This window comes from Prionailurus bengalensis, chromosome B4, assembly GCF_016509475.1.
Source record: "Prionailurus bengalensis isolate Pbe53 chromosome B4, Fcat_Pben_1.1_paternal_pri, whole genome shotgun sequence".
NCBI lineage: Eukaryota > Metazoa > Chordata > Mammalia > Carnivora > Felidae > Prionailurus > Prionailurus bengalensis.
In genome coordinates, this window is record NC_057358.1 from 102,990,237 (window position 1) to 103,005,279 (window position 15,043).

The 15,043-nt window shown below is 35.9% G+C and overlaps 1 protein-coding gene across 9 annotated transcripts in view; it reads right to left on the reverse strand.

Annotated features, from left to right (window-relative positions):
- Positions 1-15,043, reverse strand: part of PPP1R12A (protein phosphatase 1 regulatory subunit 12A) — a 160,097-nt gene that overhangs the window by 21,262 nt on the left and 123,792 nt on the right. For 8 of the 9 annotated variants that reach the window (XM_043561596.1, XM_043561601.1, XM_043561594.1 and 5 more), the window contains 4 exons: positions 14,646-14,846; positions 14,246-14,414; positions 11,860-11,981; positions 1,048-1,113 (listed from right to left, as the gene is read on the reverse strand). In XM_043561596.1, the coding sequence (XP_043417531.1) occupies positions 1,048-1,113; positions 11,860-11,981; positions 14,246-14,414; positions 14,646-14,846 (558 nt within the window). Of the gene's footprint in view, positions 1-1,047; positions 1,114-5,398; positions 5,473-11,859; positions 11,982-14,245; positions 14,415-14,645; positions 14,847-15,043 lie in introns of all 9 variants that reach the window. The other variant, XM_043561602.1, reaches the window with a different exon arrangement.

Below are 15,043 nucleotides of genomic sequence, written 5' to 3' on the forward strand. Positions count from 1 at the left end.
CAAAAGATTTAAAAGTTATCGATAAAGTTTTATCCTGCAAATAATTGTACCCTTGGAAGTAATTAATTTCTCAATATCTGTCTGGCTACCTAATTATAAAATAAAAGTACCTTTCAGGACAAAATAGGAAACCTGGCCCTGAAAGTAACATCCACAGTCACGTAGCACAGGTAACCAATTTCTGGCCACTTCATATTATTGTAGATTCTTGCTGATTGCAAAGAATTTAATAGTTCTATTTAGGAACTCCAAGTCAAAAATAAAGATGCTATGACCAGAATGCCATTTCAGATTAGATAGTGTTGAACTTAGAAGATTAGAACCAACTCATATTTTACAGCTCTTCTCCTATGTGAATAGAGCTCTTTAAAGCATGTCAGCTTTCTCTACAGCCAAACAATAGGGAATAGAGGGAGGAAAATAACTACTGGGAAGAAACTTTCCACATTTGCTAGTTATGTAACCTTTTAAGTCATTCAAACTTGCCTTAGTTTCTTCATCACTGAGGAAAAGAAAATGCCTTTTTGAGAAGATTGTTGGGATGATCAGTTGTGATAATATAAAAGTCCTGTAGAGTGTATTTCTAAACAAATGTAAAGAAAGCTAAAAAGACCTACTGTCTTCCCTAAAATATAACTTCTAACTATATATAACTATATAACTTACATTTACAAAAATAAAATCTGGGTCTGGTAAGGTACCCACCTTCTGGGTATCTTTTAGATACTTTTTGTTTTCAACTTTGAATATTAATTTACATACAATAAACTATCCACTTAGAGTACATGGTTTGATAAGTTTTGACAGTTGTATATATTCAGAAAACAACTACAATCAGGATCCAGAATATTTCTATTGCCTCTAAAATATTCTTTGTGTCCTTTCCAGTCCGTCTACCCCAGATCCCAGAGAAATGCTGAATACTATCCCCAAGCATGCAGGTACAGTATGCAGTAACAGTTTTGCAGGAATAAATACAAACACAAGCAAATGGTAATCCTTGAAAAATATGAATGCTTCTAAACACAAAAAATAATGCTTTCTTACCTGAGTTTCTTTCTTGTTGGATCCTTCTTCTGTATCTGATTGTTGCTCTTGTTCATTTTCATCACTCTAAAATAGATTGTCACTTTACTTTAGAAAAGTAGAAATATATTTCAAACAGTTGATATTTAAATATTTTAGGGCTTTTCTAATTTAAAATGACCTTGAGAAAAATCTACCCAGCAACAGATCAAAAGGAAAACTGATTTTTAAGTGGGAATTTTCCTACCCTGTTTAGAGGAAGTCTATTTTGTCCGCATGACACAATTTAAGTAGGTTAGCATACATGGTGAAAAAAGACCATCTACCTAAAAACAAAATGTAAGAAACATTCACAATGGGGATGAAGAAACTGGAGCCTTAGCAGAAGAAAGAAGGTATTCCATTTTATATTGTAATGATGCTACATGTGCTTTAATAGTTAAATGAACTATTTAGACACTCAATTATAAGGAGGCAGCAAAAATAGGAAGTCTATTGTATTAAGTAAGAAGAGTTAGATTCTATAAGCTTGCAAGATTTATGCAGAAATCCTATCACGTGTAGGTAGTTCATCCATCTGGAAATTTCTTGGAAGTTTACAGCACACCAAATAGAAAATCAAGGTCTCAGATGGCTAAAAGCCTAGAATCCCAGACTATGGGAATATTCTAGTGTAAGGCCTTGAACATCTCAACAAACCTTAAAGGGCTGAAAAAAAAGGAAAGGGAAATTTCCATTCACAGATATCTAGCTCAGGCTCACTATAAAAATGCCACAGGCTTAAAAAAAAAATGCCACAGGCTTTAAAACGAGATCACCCTAGTTGCATATTGGTATAGCTATTTTCAGCGTGACTGAGGGTAAATTTATTAAAATTTTTTGAGCCATACTTACCTTACCCATAGGGGATAAAAACTTTATAGAATTATGGAGCACGTAGGTGGCTCAGCTGGTTAAGAGTCTTACTTCAGCTCAGGTTATGATCTCATGGTTAATGAGTTCAAGCCCAGCACTGGGCTCTTTGCTGTCAGCACAGAGCCTGCTTCGGATCCCGTCTCCCTTTGTCTGCCCCTCCCCTGCTTGCACGTGTGCTCATGCTCTCTCTTTCTCTCAAAAATAAATATACATTAAAGAAAAAAACTTTATGGAATTATTCTAAGGATTAGAGGAAATCTTTGTATATAGGCTATCATATTGTCACCTAGCAAAAATAATGTGTGAAGTTACTAAGTGATCAGGTAAAATCAATGGTGCTGCTGCTAGTATTATTAATATAAACATATTCATATAAAAATATGAATTCCACATAATGAACTGATTATTTTTAAGCACTGCAGTTTCATGGCAAAAACCAGAAACTAGAAATTTACAAAGTGGGGAGGTTCAGAGGTCCAAAAAAGTGATAATAAAAAAAGGGGGAGGGAGTCTAATAAGACAAGAGATTAAAAACCTGCCTAACTATGCACCACCCTTTCTTTGACAAAGCCCTTTGTTCTTTTTGTATATGATCTGATATAGGTTCAAATGTGGCTACAAAGGAGAAAGAAGACCTGTGCTTGATGGCTGATTAGAATACAATTCAATGTAGGCTTAAGTTAAAAAGATGAATATTGCCAATATGAATCCCAGGAAGGATCTTTACAATGGTAGTTAAGGGTAGGATTCCAGAAAGTGAAGTTCTGAAGGGAGAACTGATCTGAATAAAACTGGGGAAAAAGAAATACTATATAATAAACACAGCTTTGTCTATGAATCTCCTAAGACAGATGACTTATTAAGAAGGTAATTTTAAGTAATAAGAACTAGTATGTTAGGGTGCTAAGACTGTGAGGTTTTATTTTACTGCTACTAAAATGTTAATGGGCAATCAATTAAAATCAACCAGACATCAGATACTTTCTGATGAAGAAAGATACCTTGCCAGAAGAATTCTGAAACAATCAGATTAGTTCTCTACCTGGTAGCTGCCAAACAGTAAAATGGTAGTTATCAATTTAAAGGAAATATAAAAAAAACACATTAATGTGTTAAACTACATTTCAGGGATATGACAACCCAGTTCATTCAAAAATAACTGTAAGGAGGGGTGCCTTAGTGGCTTAGTTGGTTAAGTGTCCGACTCTTGATACTGGGTCAGGTCATGATCTTGTGGTTTGTGGGTTTGAGCCCCACGTCGGGCTCTAACAGCTTGGAGTCTGCTTGGAATTCTTTCTCCCTCCTTCCCTCCCTCTCTCCCTCTCTCTCTCTCTCTCTCTCTCTGTCCCTATCCCACTTGTGCTTGTTCTCTCTCTTTCAAAATAAATAAATAAACAACAAAAAATAATTTTAAGAAAAAAAATGGGAGGGAGAAACTGATTAAAAGAGGCTTTAAAGACATAATTAATCACCATGTATAATCCCTATTGTATTCCAATCAAACCAGAAGTACAACAACAAACCATTTATGGTGTATATGAGTTAAATGGACATTAAAACTGACTGGATATTCAACATTAAGGACTTATTGTTAATTTATTTAACAAAAAAATGTGGGCATGGTTTTGTGATCACTTGTTGTATGGCAACATATATTGTGATTATTTTTATTACTTAAAAAATACAATTTTAATAATTTTTAAAAAGGATTACTTCCTCTTAAAAATACATACTAAAGTTTTTTAGATGAAATAATCTTCTGCAGATTTTCTTCAATAATATGGGAATTGGTGAGGTGGTAGGGATTTAGCTTAAACAATGGGTGGGGTAATTATACTTCTCTGCTACTTTTGTAGGTTTGATTTTTCTGTAGTAAAAATTAAAAGAGAGGTGCCTGGGTAGCTCATTCGGTTAAGCATCGAATTCTTGATCTTAGCTCAGGTCTTAATCTCAGGGTGGTGTTTTGGGCTCCACGCTGGGGGTGGAGCCTACTTAAAAAAATAAAATAAAAATTAAAAGAAAAAATGGAAAAAACCCCAAGAGTCTAAATAAAACAAAACAACTCAAACAGATTATGTTTGCCCTTCTATAGTTATATGTTCTATTCAAACAGCATAAATTTCACATTAACTGTGCTACCCCACAGTTCTTTCTTCTGTATAATATGAATAGCAACGTCAGACATATATACAATCAGGGAAAAGGGAAAAAAATAAAATTTTGTAAGCCAAAACACTACTTCTATCAAATATCACTTGAGATCTGTTATATATATTGTAGCGTCATATTCATGAAAATGGGTTAAATGTAAAGCATCGTAAGGAGTTCTAGGAAGATGGTGAAGTAGGATCATGAGCTCACTTCCTTCCATGGACACACTGAGGCAACAGCTACATATAACTCACTCTGAAAACAACTTGAAAATTAGCAGAACAGGTCTTCCAAAGCTAAAATCATAGAGAAGTCACATTAAGAAGGGTAGGACGGACAACCCACAAATGAGAGGGATGATACAGGTACAGAGGTCCTACAAGGGGGTCAAGCCTCACATTAGGCACTCTTTACCCTGGGGATCTGCACAAGGTAGATGAGCCTCCGTAACATCTAGCTTTGAAAATCAGCAGGGCTTAACTGCAGAAGAGCCAGAGGGCTGTATGGAAATTGATGCTTTACTTGCAAAGGGACATTGTACTCTGTCATTTGGTCTGAGACTCGGCACAGAAGCAGCAGTTTGAAAAGCACCTAGATTATGAAGATTTATGGACTAATTTTAGGGCATGTGCTTGAGGGGCAGAGATTTATAGGAGCTTTCTCTGGGAAAGAAGGTACTAGCTAGCACCATTTCCAACCCCCTCTGCCTAGCTGGCAAAAGGGGCCAGTTCTGACACCCTCTATCTTACCTTATGCTCACCCAACCCGAGCTTTCCCTGTGGATGGTCCCCATTCATTCCACCCGTGTTGGCAGGTACCCCTTCACAGTGACTCCTGCTGTGCAATACCTGGTGGACAGTCGTGGTCAGGACTGATGTCCCCGGAAAACAATTACTGCCCATCACACCTAGCAGGCAGCCTGGTGGTGGCTGGAGCACATTCAAAGGAGGAGAGCCATCCCTGTAGCTTCAGCCAGCTAGGATGAGGGCCAGCCCACCCACCAACACCCCTGGAGCACTCATGGCCTAGTTAAAACAGAAGAGTGCACCCAGGTCACACAGGGGATACACTGGAGTGTCTGGTCCTGTTGACGGGTGGTCAGAAGGGTCATGTTACAGGGCACCACAAAACCCTTTCTACACAAGGCCACTACTTTCAAGACCAGAAGGCATGGCTGACCTACCTAATACAGAGAAACAAACACGGAGAGTAGGACAAAATGAGGAAACAGGAGTTAGGTTTCAAATGAAAGAATAAGACAAAACCTCAGAAAAAGAACTAAATGAAATGGAAATAAACAATATACCTGATACAGAGTTCAAAGTAATGGTCATAAAGGTGTTCACTGGGCTTGAGAATAATGGATGAACTCAGTGTGAACTTCAACAAAGAAAAATATAAAAAAGAACCAATCAGAGCTGAAGAATACAGTAACTGAAATGAAAAATACATTAACATCAACAGCAGATTAGAGAATGCAAAATAATTAATCAGCCATCTTGAAGACAGAGTAGTAGAAAGCACCCAAGCTAAAAAAACAAAAAGAAAAAATGAGGATAGGTTAAAGGGACCTCTGGGACAACATCAAGCATTATGTGAACTAACATTCACATTATAGGAGTCCCAGAAGGAGAAGAGAGAGAGAAAGAGACAGAAAACTTATTTTAAGAAATAATAACTAAAAACCTCCCTAACCTGGGAAAAGGAGCAGACATCCAGGTCCAGGAAGCACACAGATCCCCAAACAAGAGGAATTCAAGGAGGTCCACACCAAGATATATAATAAATAAAACATCAAAAATTAACAGTAAAGAGAATCTTTTCTTTCTTTCTTTCTTTCTTTCTTTCTTTCTTTCTTTCTTTCTTTCTTTCTTTCTTTCTTTTTTGAGAGACAGACGAGGGTGGGGAGGGGCAGAGGAAGAGGGAGACAGAGAATCCTAAGCAGGCTCCACATCCAGTGTGGAACCCCAAGCACGGTCCCATGATCTCACAATCATGAGAAATCAAGAGTCAGACGCTTAACTGACTGAGCCACCCAGGGGCCCCAATAAAGAGAATCTTTAAAATCAACTAGTTTTGTACAAGGGAAACCCTGTAATGTTATCAGATTATTTTTCAGCAGACACTTTACAGGCCAGGAGGGAGTGGCATAATATATTCAAAGTATAGAAAGGAAAAAAACCTACATCCAAAAGCTTACTTTACCTAGAAAGGTTATTAATAATTGCAGGAGAGATAAAGAGTTTCACAGACAAACAAGTTAAAGGACTTTATCACCACTAAACTAGCCTTATAAGAAATGTTAAAGAGACTTCTATAACTGGAAAAGAGATAGCCATAACTAGAAATAAGAAAATTATAAAAGGAAAAAATGTCACTGGCTAATATATGAAGATTAAAAAAACAAAAGTAGTAAAAATTAATTATATCTACACACAGTAGTTAAAGGATACACACAGAAAAAGAGAGGAAATAATGTCATATATATAAATATGGAGGAAGGAGTAAAAAAACTTTTAGAATGTGTTTGAACTTGGGGTGCCTGGGTGGCTCATTTGGTTAAGCACCCGGCTTCAGTTCAGATCATGAGTTTGAGCCCCACATCAGGCTCTCTTCTGTCAGCGTGGAGTCCACTTGGGATCCTCTATTTCCTTCTCTCTGCCCCTCCCCTGCTGGTGCTCTCTCTCTCTCTCTCTCAAAAATAAATAAACATTAAAAAAATGTGTTTGAGCTTAAGCGACGACCATTAACAAGATAAACTGCTACATACATAGAATGTTATAAACCTAAAATAGATACACAGAAATTGAAAAGAAAAGAATTCAAGCATACCATGAAAGAAAGTCATCAAATCCAAGGGAAGAGAGTAAGAGAAGAAACAGAGAACTATAAAAAGAACCAGAAAACAATGAACAAAACTGCAGTAAGTACATACCTATCGATAATTACTTTAAATATAAATGGACTAAATGCTCTAATGGAAAGACAAAGGATGACTAAATGGTTAAAAAAACAAGACTCAACTACGTGCTGCCCACAAAAGACTGATTTCAGATCTCAAGGCACACACAGACTAAAAGTGAAGGGATAGAAAAAAAATATTCCATGCAAATGGGGGGGCGGGGGGAGCCGAGATGGCAATACCAAGATCAGACAAACGAGACTTAATTTTTTTCTTTTGTGTTTATTTTTTTCATTTTTGAGAGAGAGAGACAGAGAGAGCAAGCGCAAGCAGGGGAGGGGCAGAGAGAGAGAGAGAGAGAGAGAGAGAGAGAGAGGAGACACAGGATCCAAAGCAGGCGGCTCTGTGCTGTCAGCACAGTCTGATGCAGGGCTCGAACTCTTGAACCGTGAGACTATGACCTGAGCTGAAGTCGGTGCTTAACCAACTGAGCCACCCAGGCACCCCAGACAAAAGAGACTTTAAAACAAAGACTGGTAGGGGTGCCTGGGTGGCTCAGTCAGTTGGGTGTCCGACTTTGGCTCAGGTCATGATCTCTCAGTTCATGAGTTTGAGCCCCGCCTCAGGCTCTGTGCTGACAGCTCACAGCCTGGAGCCTGCCTCAGATTCTGTGTCTCCCTCTCCCTCCACCCCTCCCATGCTCAAGCTCTGTCTCTCTTGGTATCTCAAAAATAAATAAATGTTAAAAAAAAAAAAAAAAAAAAAAAGAAGATGACTGTAGGGGGACTTGGGTAGCTCAGTCAGTTAAATGTCCAACTCCTGATTTTAGCTCAGGTCATGATCACATGGTTCATGAGATCAAGCCCTGCTGGGGGCTCCGTGCTATCAGTGAGGATTCGGATTCTTGGGATTCTCTCTCCCTCTCTTGCTGCCCCTCCCCAACTTGCACTCGCTCTCACAAAATAAACATAAAAAAAAAAAATAAAACAAAGACTGTAGAAAGAGGCAAAGAGGGCATTACATAATGATAGAGATCAATTCAAGAGGAGAATAGAAGAATTGTAAATATCTACGAACCCAACATAGAAGCACCTAGAAACATAAAGCAAATATTAACAGACATAAAGGACATAACTGAAAATCATACAATAGTAGGGAACTTTTAGTACCCTACTTATATCAATGGACAGAGCTTCGAGAAAGAAAAATCAGTGGTTTTGAATGACACATTAGACAAGATGGGCTTAACAGATGCATACAGAACACTCTATCCAAAAACAAAATTCATGGAAGTATTTTCAAATGTACATGGAACATTCTCAAGGACAGATCATGTTAGGCCACAAAACAAGTCTCAATAAATTTAAGATTGAAATCTTATCAAGCTCTTTTCTGACCAAAATAGTATGAAACTAAAATCAATGACCACAAACACGTGGTAAACAGTATGCTACTAAACAACCAATGGGGTCAATGGAGAAATCAAAGAGGAAATAAAAAATTGCCCAGAGATAAATGAAAAGGGAAATAATGGTTCAAAATCTTTGGGATACAAAAGCAATTCTAAAATGGAAGTTTATAGCGATACAGACCTACTTCAAGAAACAAGAAAAGTCTCAATCAAACTTTACACCTAAAGGAATTAAGAAAAGAACAAATGAAGCCCAAAGTTAGTAGAAAAAAGGGAATTATAAAGATCTGAGCAGAAATAAATGAATACAGACTAAAAAACAACAGAAAAGAGCAATGAAACTAAGAGCTGGTTCTTTAAAACTCGTCCAGCCTCATCAAAAAAAGAGAATTGAAATAAAATATAATATGAAAGAGAAGTTACAATGGACACCACAGGAGTACAAAGAATAAGAGACTACTAAAAACAATGACATGCCAAAAAATTAGACATTCTAGGAGAAATGGACATTTCTAGAAACATATTATCTTCTAAGACTAAATCAGGGAGAAGTAGAAAATCTGAACAGACTGATTACTAGTAATGAAATTGAATCCGTAATCAAAAAATGCCTGGTAAAGAGTGAAGTCCAGGATCAGATGGCTTTATAGGTGAACTCTACCAAAGATTTAAAGAGCTGATACCTATCCTTCCCAAACTATTCTAAAAAACAGAAGAGGAAAGAATGTGTCCTTATAGAATTCATTCTATAAGGCCAGGATTACCCTGATACCAAAATCAAACAAAAACACTACAGAAAAAGAAAATTATAGAACAATATCACTGGTGAACATACATGCAAAATCCCTCAACAAAACATTAGCAAACCAAATACATCAAAAGGATCATTCACCATGATTGAATGGGACTTATCTTAGGGATGCAAAGGTGCAATATAAAAATCAGTCAATATGATACAACATATTAACAATTTTCAACCCAGTGGGTTTACAGGAAACATACCTCAAAATAATGAAGGCCATAGATGAAAAACCCATAGTTAACATCATACTTGACAGTGAAAAGCTAAACGCTTTTCTTCTACGATCAGAAACAGGACAAGGATGTCTATCTACTCTCACCACTTTTATTCAATATAGTACTATTGGAATTCCCACCCACAGCAATCAGATAAGAAAAGGAAATGAAAGACATCTAAATTATCAAGAAAGAAGTAAAACCATCACCATTTGCAGATGACATACCATACATAGAAAACTCTGAAGATGCCACCAAAAAAATAGAGTAAATGAATTCAGTAAAATTGCAGGATACAAAATCAATATGCAAAAATGTTGCATTTCTATACATTAATAATGAACTAGCCAAAAGAGAAGTAAAGAAACTATGATGAAAGATAACACAAAGAGATGAAAAGATATACCATGCTCATGGACTAGAAAAATACTGTCAAAATGTCCATCCTATCCAAAATATTATGGTGCTGTCACAAATATAGACATACAGATCAACAGAACAGAGAAGCCAGAAATAAACCCACGTGTATATAAGTTAATTAATCTTCAACAAAGCAAAAGAATATATAATAAGGAAAAGAAAGTTTCGTCAATAAATGGTGCTGGAAAACTGGACAGCTACATGCAAAAGAATGAAACCGGACCACTTTCTTATACCATTCACAAAAATAAACTCAAAATGGATTAAAGATCTAAATGTAAGACCAGAAACCATGAAACTCCTAAAAGAAAACATAGGCAGTAAACTCTTGGTTATCAGCCTTAGCAATAATTTTTTGGATCTGTCCCCTCAGGCAAGGGAAACAAAAGCAAAAATAAACAACTGGTGCTAATCAAATTAAAAAGTTTTTGTACAATGAAGGAAACCATCAGCAAAATGAAAAGGCAATCTACTGAATGCAAGCAGATACCTGCAAACGATATTATCTGGTAAGGGGCTAATATTCAAAAAATATAAAAACCTTGTATAACTCAACCAAAAAAAAAAAAAAAGTCCAATTAGAAAATGGGCAGAGGACTTGAAAAAACATTTTTCTAAAGAAGACACATAGAGGGGCACCTGAGTGGCTCAGTCAGTTAAGTGTCTGACTCTTGGTTTTGGCTCAGGTTTGTGAGTTCCAAGTCCTGCATCAGGCTCTGTGCTGACAGCGCAGAGCCTGCCTGGGATTCTCTCTTTCCCTCTCTCTCTGCCCCTACCCTGCTCTCTCTCTCTCTCAAAATAAATAAGCTCAAAGAATACACATAAAGAGCCAGAAGACACATGAAAAGATGTTCAACATCACTAATCATCAGGGAAATGCAAATAAAAACCACAATGAGATAACATCTTGCACCAGTTAGAATGATTAGCATCATAAAGAAATAACAAGTGCTAGCAAGGACATAGAGAAAAGAGAACCTTTGTGCACTGCTGGTGGGAATGCAGATTGGTGTAGCCACTATGGAAAACACAATGGAGCTTCCTCAAAAAATTAAAAATAGAAATACCATGTGACCCAGTAATTCCCCTGCTGGGTAATTTACCTGAAGAAAACCCAATCACTAATCCTTCAAGACTATTCATCCCCATGTTCATTGTAGCATTATTTACAATAGCCAAGGGAAGGAAGCAACTGTTCATCTAGAGATAAATAAAAAGATGTGGAAATAGATACAATGGAATATTATGCATCCATAAATAGAAAAAAAGAAATCTTTCCATTCACAACATGGATAGACCTAAAGGGTATTATACTAAAAGAAATAAGTCAAACAGAGAAAAACAAATACCACATGTTTTACTTCCATGTAGAATCAAAAAGCCCCCCAAATTAACAAACAAAAAACCAAAAACAGACTCATAAATACAGAGAACAGACTGATTGTTGCAAAAGGGGATAAGGGTGGGAGATAGGTGAGATAGGTGAAATAGGTGAAGGGGATTAAGAGGTTCAAACTTCCAGTTATAAGTCAAAGTGATGAAAAGTACCACATAGTGAGTGAATGTAGTCAATAATATTGTACTAACTTTGTATAATGAGACGGTAACTATACTTACTGCGGTGGGCATTTTGTATATAATTGTTGAATCACTATGTTGTATACTTTGAAAGTAATATATAATAATAATAAAAATATGTAAAGCATCATTCTTTCAAAAATCTCCAGGATAAAGCAGCACTTCAGCCACTATACACTAATATATATATTATTTTTAATAACAGCCATTATTATTTTTATTCCAAAATTGGGACAGAACTGCTTTTTAGTAATACCAAAAATCTAAGTACTCATTAACTATCCTAATAGAGAAGAACTTTTCTGATTTAATAACCGGACTCAAAATTCAGTGATGAGCTAAAAGCACACGTAATCTGAGGCATGTAAGAAATTGTTAGTATGTACTTCTAGAAAGATTAAGTATACTATCAAGTAGCTATATTTTAATAGGTTCTCACATCTTGTGTCCAAAATGAAACTCCCGTAGATCTCCTTTTCTCTCTTGGTCGTCGTCGTTCTCGGATTGATTTAGGTTGTGATTTATCTTCTCCTTCTTTTTCCTCTTCTCTCTTTTCTCCCTCTGTTAAGGATTATAATGAACCACATGGTAGCAACGTATTTTGACAGTATTTTATAAGAAAAATGTAGTAATCATATTTCAAAATCAACCTCCTTTATAAAGGCTTCTAAAATTTTCCAGTCAGAATTATTTTTGCCCCCTCAGCATTCCTATAAAACACTTGGTTTAGGCATGTATTTGTATCTCCCATTAGACAGGTTCTTGATCAAGACAAGAACTAATTTTTATTATTTCATTTTCCTAGTGCCTGAAACAAAACATCTGCCTGAAGACATACTTAATAATATTTGCTGAACAGAAAATAACTGAATCCTATGAAGAAAACAGGGCTCGAGTTATTAATGTTTGATAGAGGGTTACTATACCCAAAGTTAACACTTCGAAGAAAACAAACAGTTCTTAATGATGGAACAGCTAGCAGACATAGAACGAGTTTTTCAGTTTCTGTTTCTACTATTCCCAATCCTCATTCGGTAGAATAAATACAGTATTCATTTCATTTCTATTAGATAGTATCTAAGAACAAACTCTTTTTTTCTGGAAAAAATATTTATCTTTTAAAACACGTCAACATAAAATGTAGTCTTGGGGTGCCCGGGTGACTCAGTTGGTTAAGGGTCTGACTTTGGCTTAGGTCATAATCTTACGGTTCATGGGTTTGAGCCCCACATCAGGCTCTGTGCTGACAGCTGAGAGCCCGAAGCCTACTTTGGATTCTGTGTCTCACTCTCTCTCTCAAAAATAAATAAACATTAAAAAAAATTTTTTTTTAAATATAGTCTCAAAATTTGTTTCCTTCTTAGGATAGTTAAAATAGCTTTAGACTTACATTCTATAAAGGGGCCTTCAAATAGGTTTTAAAAAGTAGACATCTATATGGAACAAAGTAATGTTAGAAATTATTTCTAAAAGTCTCCTTCCTGTGCCATTAGCAAAGAGTCACAGCAAAAGAAATTTCAAAATTATAGTGCCAACCAGTTTTTTCAGAATTGTTTTTGGAATTGGTTTAGAGCAAAGATCTCAAACTCCAATGCATATAGTGGCCATCCAGATAATATAAATGGATAAAATGGGCCAGGAGGGCACTATTCCAAGGGGTGAGGGGCTGTAACTTACTCCTTGCCTCTAGCCAATCGTTGATATGTGAGAATTAGAAACAGTGTTGCTAAATCTTCCCACTTTTCAATAGAAGATGAAAATCTAAACTTTTATGCAAATATCCCTAATTTTCAAAGTTGGCTCAAGGTTTTTACAAACCATTATGTGAGCCTCACGCTTAGTATTTTAAAGAACTGAAATATCTCAATGACCAAAAAAAGAAAAGTCAGCTGAAAATTGGGGAAAACTTAATTTTTCTGAAGTTTATCCTTCATGATTACTGATATTATCATGACTAATACTGTGGGATTTTCTTTTAAAATATAAAACACCTACAATTAGAAATAATTTTATTTAGTACCAATCTCTTAATTAAAGTAGGAATTTAAATTATTAAAATTTAAATAGAAAGTTTATATGAAAAAATAAGAAATGTTAATAGTGATTATCAATATGCCAACATATCACTGAAAAAGAAATCTATTTCTCAAGAAATAAGCATAAAAACCATTTTGTTTTAGCAGGGACACTACATGTGTTTTAAGTGATTTTAGTTTAAAACAATTCACATATAAAAAATTTAAAGATATGATCCAATAGGCAAGAAGTAACTTCAGGCACTAATAAACAGCTCCTAGAAATAGTCTCCCACCAGTTCTTCTATGCTGACTTTTCTATGTTGGTGTACATAATGCTTTTTGTGAAGTCTTTTTTTTTTTTTTTTTTTTTTTTTTTTATTTTCAACGTTTTTTTATTTTATTTTTGGGACAGAGAGAGACAGAGCATGAACGGGGGAGGGGCAGAGAGAGAGGGAGACACAGAAGCGGAAACAGGCTCCAGGCTCCGAGCCATCAGCCCAGAGCCTGACGCGGGGCTCGAACTCACGGAGTGCGAGATCATGACCTGGCTGAAGTCGGACGCTTAACCGACTGCGCCACCCAGGCGCCCCCGTGAAGTCTTAAATTATAAAGATATATGTAACAATGCCAGACTACATAATTTCCTATTTTTATTTTCTACTCTTCTTATTTTTGACCATCATCTTCTTTTTCAAAGAAAAAATGGAATGACTCCCAGTTTAGAAAAGTTGTTTCTTTTCTGTAGAACTATAAATTAGAAAAAAAAAAATTCAAAGGATTATTTGAAGGAAACAAAGGTCTTCTTACCTCTTTCATTTTCTTTTGTTAATCCTCTGGAGTAAGCGGAAGTTATACCTACAAGACTATTTGGCCTGTTTAGTTGACTTGAAGCATAGAGTGAACTGCTCATGGTAGAAAGTGAAGAGGATGGGGTGGTAGAACTTGAAGTGGATACTGGTCTGTAACGCTGGTAAGTCTGTGAAATATTAAAATTAATTCCCACGTAAAACATTTAACAGTTAAAAACATCTAAACACAGGTTCATTTTGAAAGAAAAATAACATTCTAATCATCTCAAAATAATTCAGATTTCTGGTCCTTTGGAGTATTTTGTATATAGTTCGTCGGTATATAAATCTCTTGTATACTGAAAGTCACAAAACTAGTCATACCATTTGACCTAGCTGTGTTGGTGGTACACTATTACCTCATCGTATGTTCTGGAGTACTTTTGTTTATATTCATCTTCTCTAGATGTTTCTGACTCCTTCTTTTCTTCTTGCTTCTCTTTATCCTGTTTTTCTTTTTCTTCTTTTTCTTTTTCTTCATTTTCTTGTTCTCTGGTTCGGGTAGAACGACTTCTTCCTATTGTTTTTTCAGCTTCCTGAAGATCAGTCAGTGTTACTCCCTGTACATTAAAAAGGTAAATTTAAGAATGAGAAGCAGTATAGCTTGTTTCAAAGAAATATTTTATAAGTAGACAAATTTAATATGAATGTATTGGAAGTCAAATACACGTTTGGAATTGGTTTGCAAATTCGAACAAAATTTTTAGTGGGCAAGTCACATTCATTCTATGAAGAATCATCATGAGCAAGCACAGTA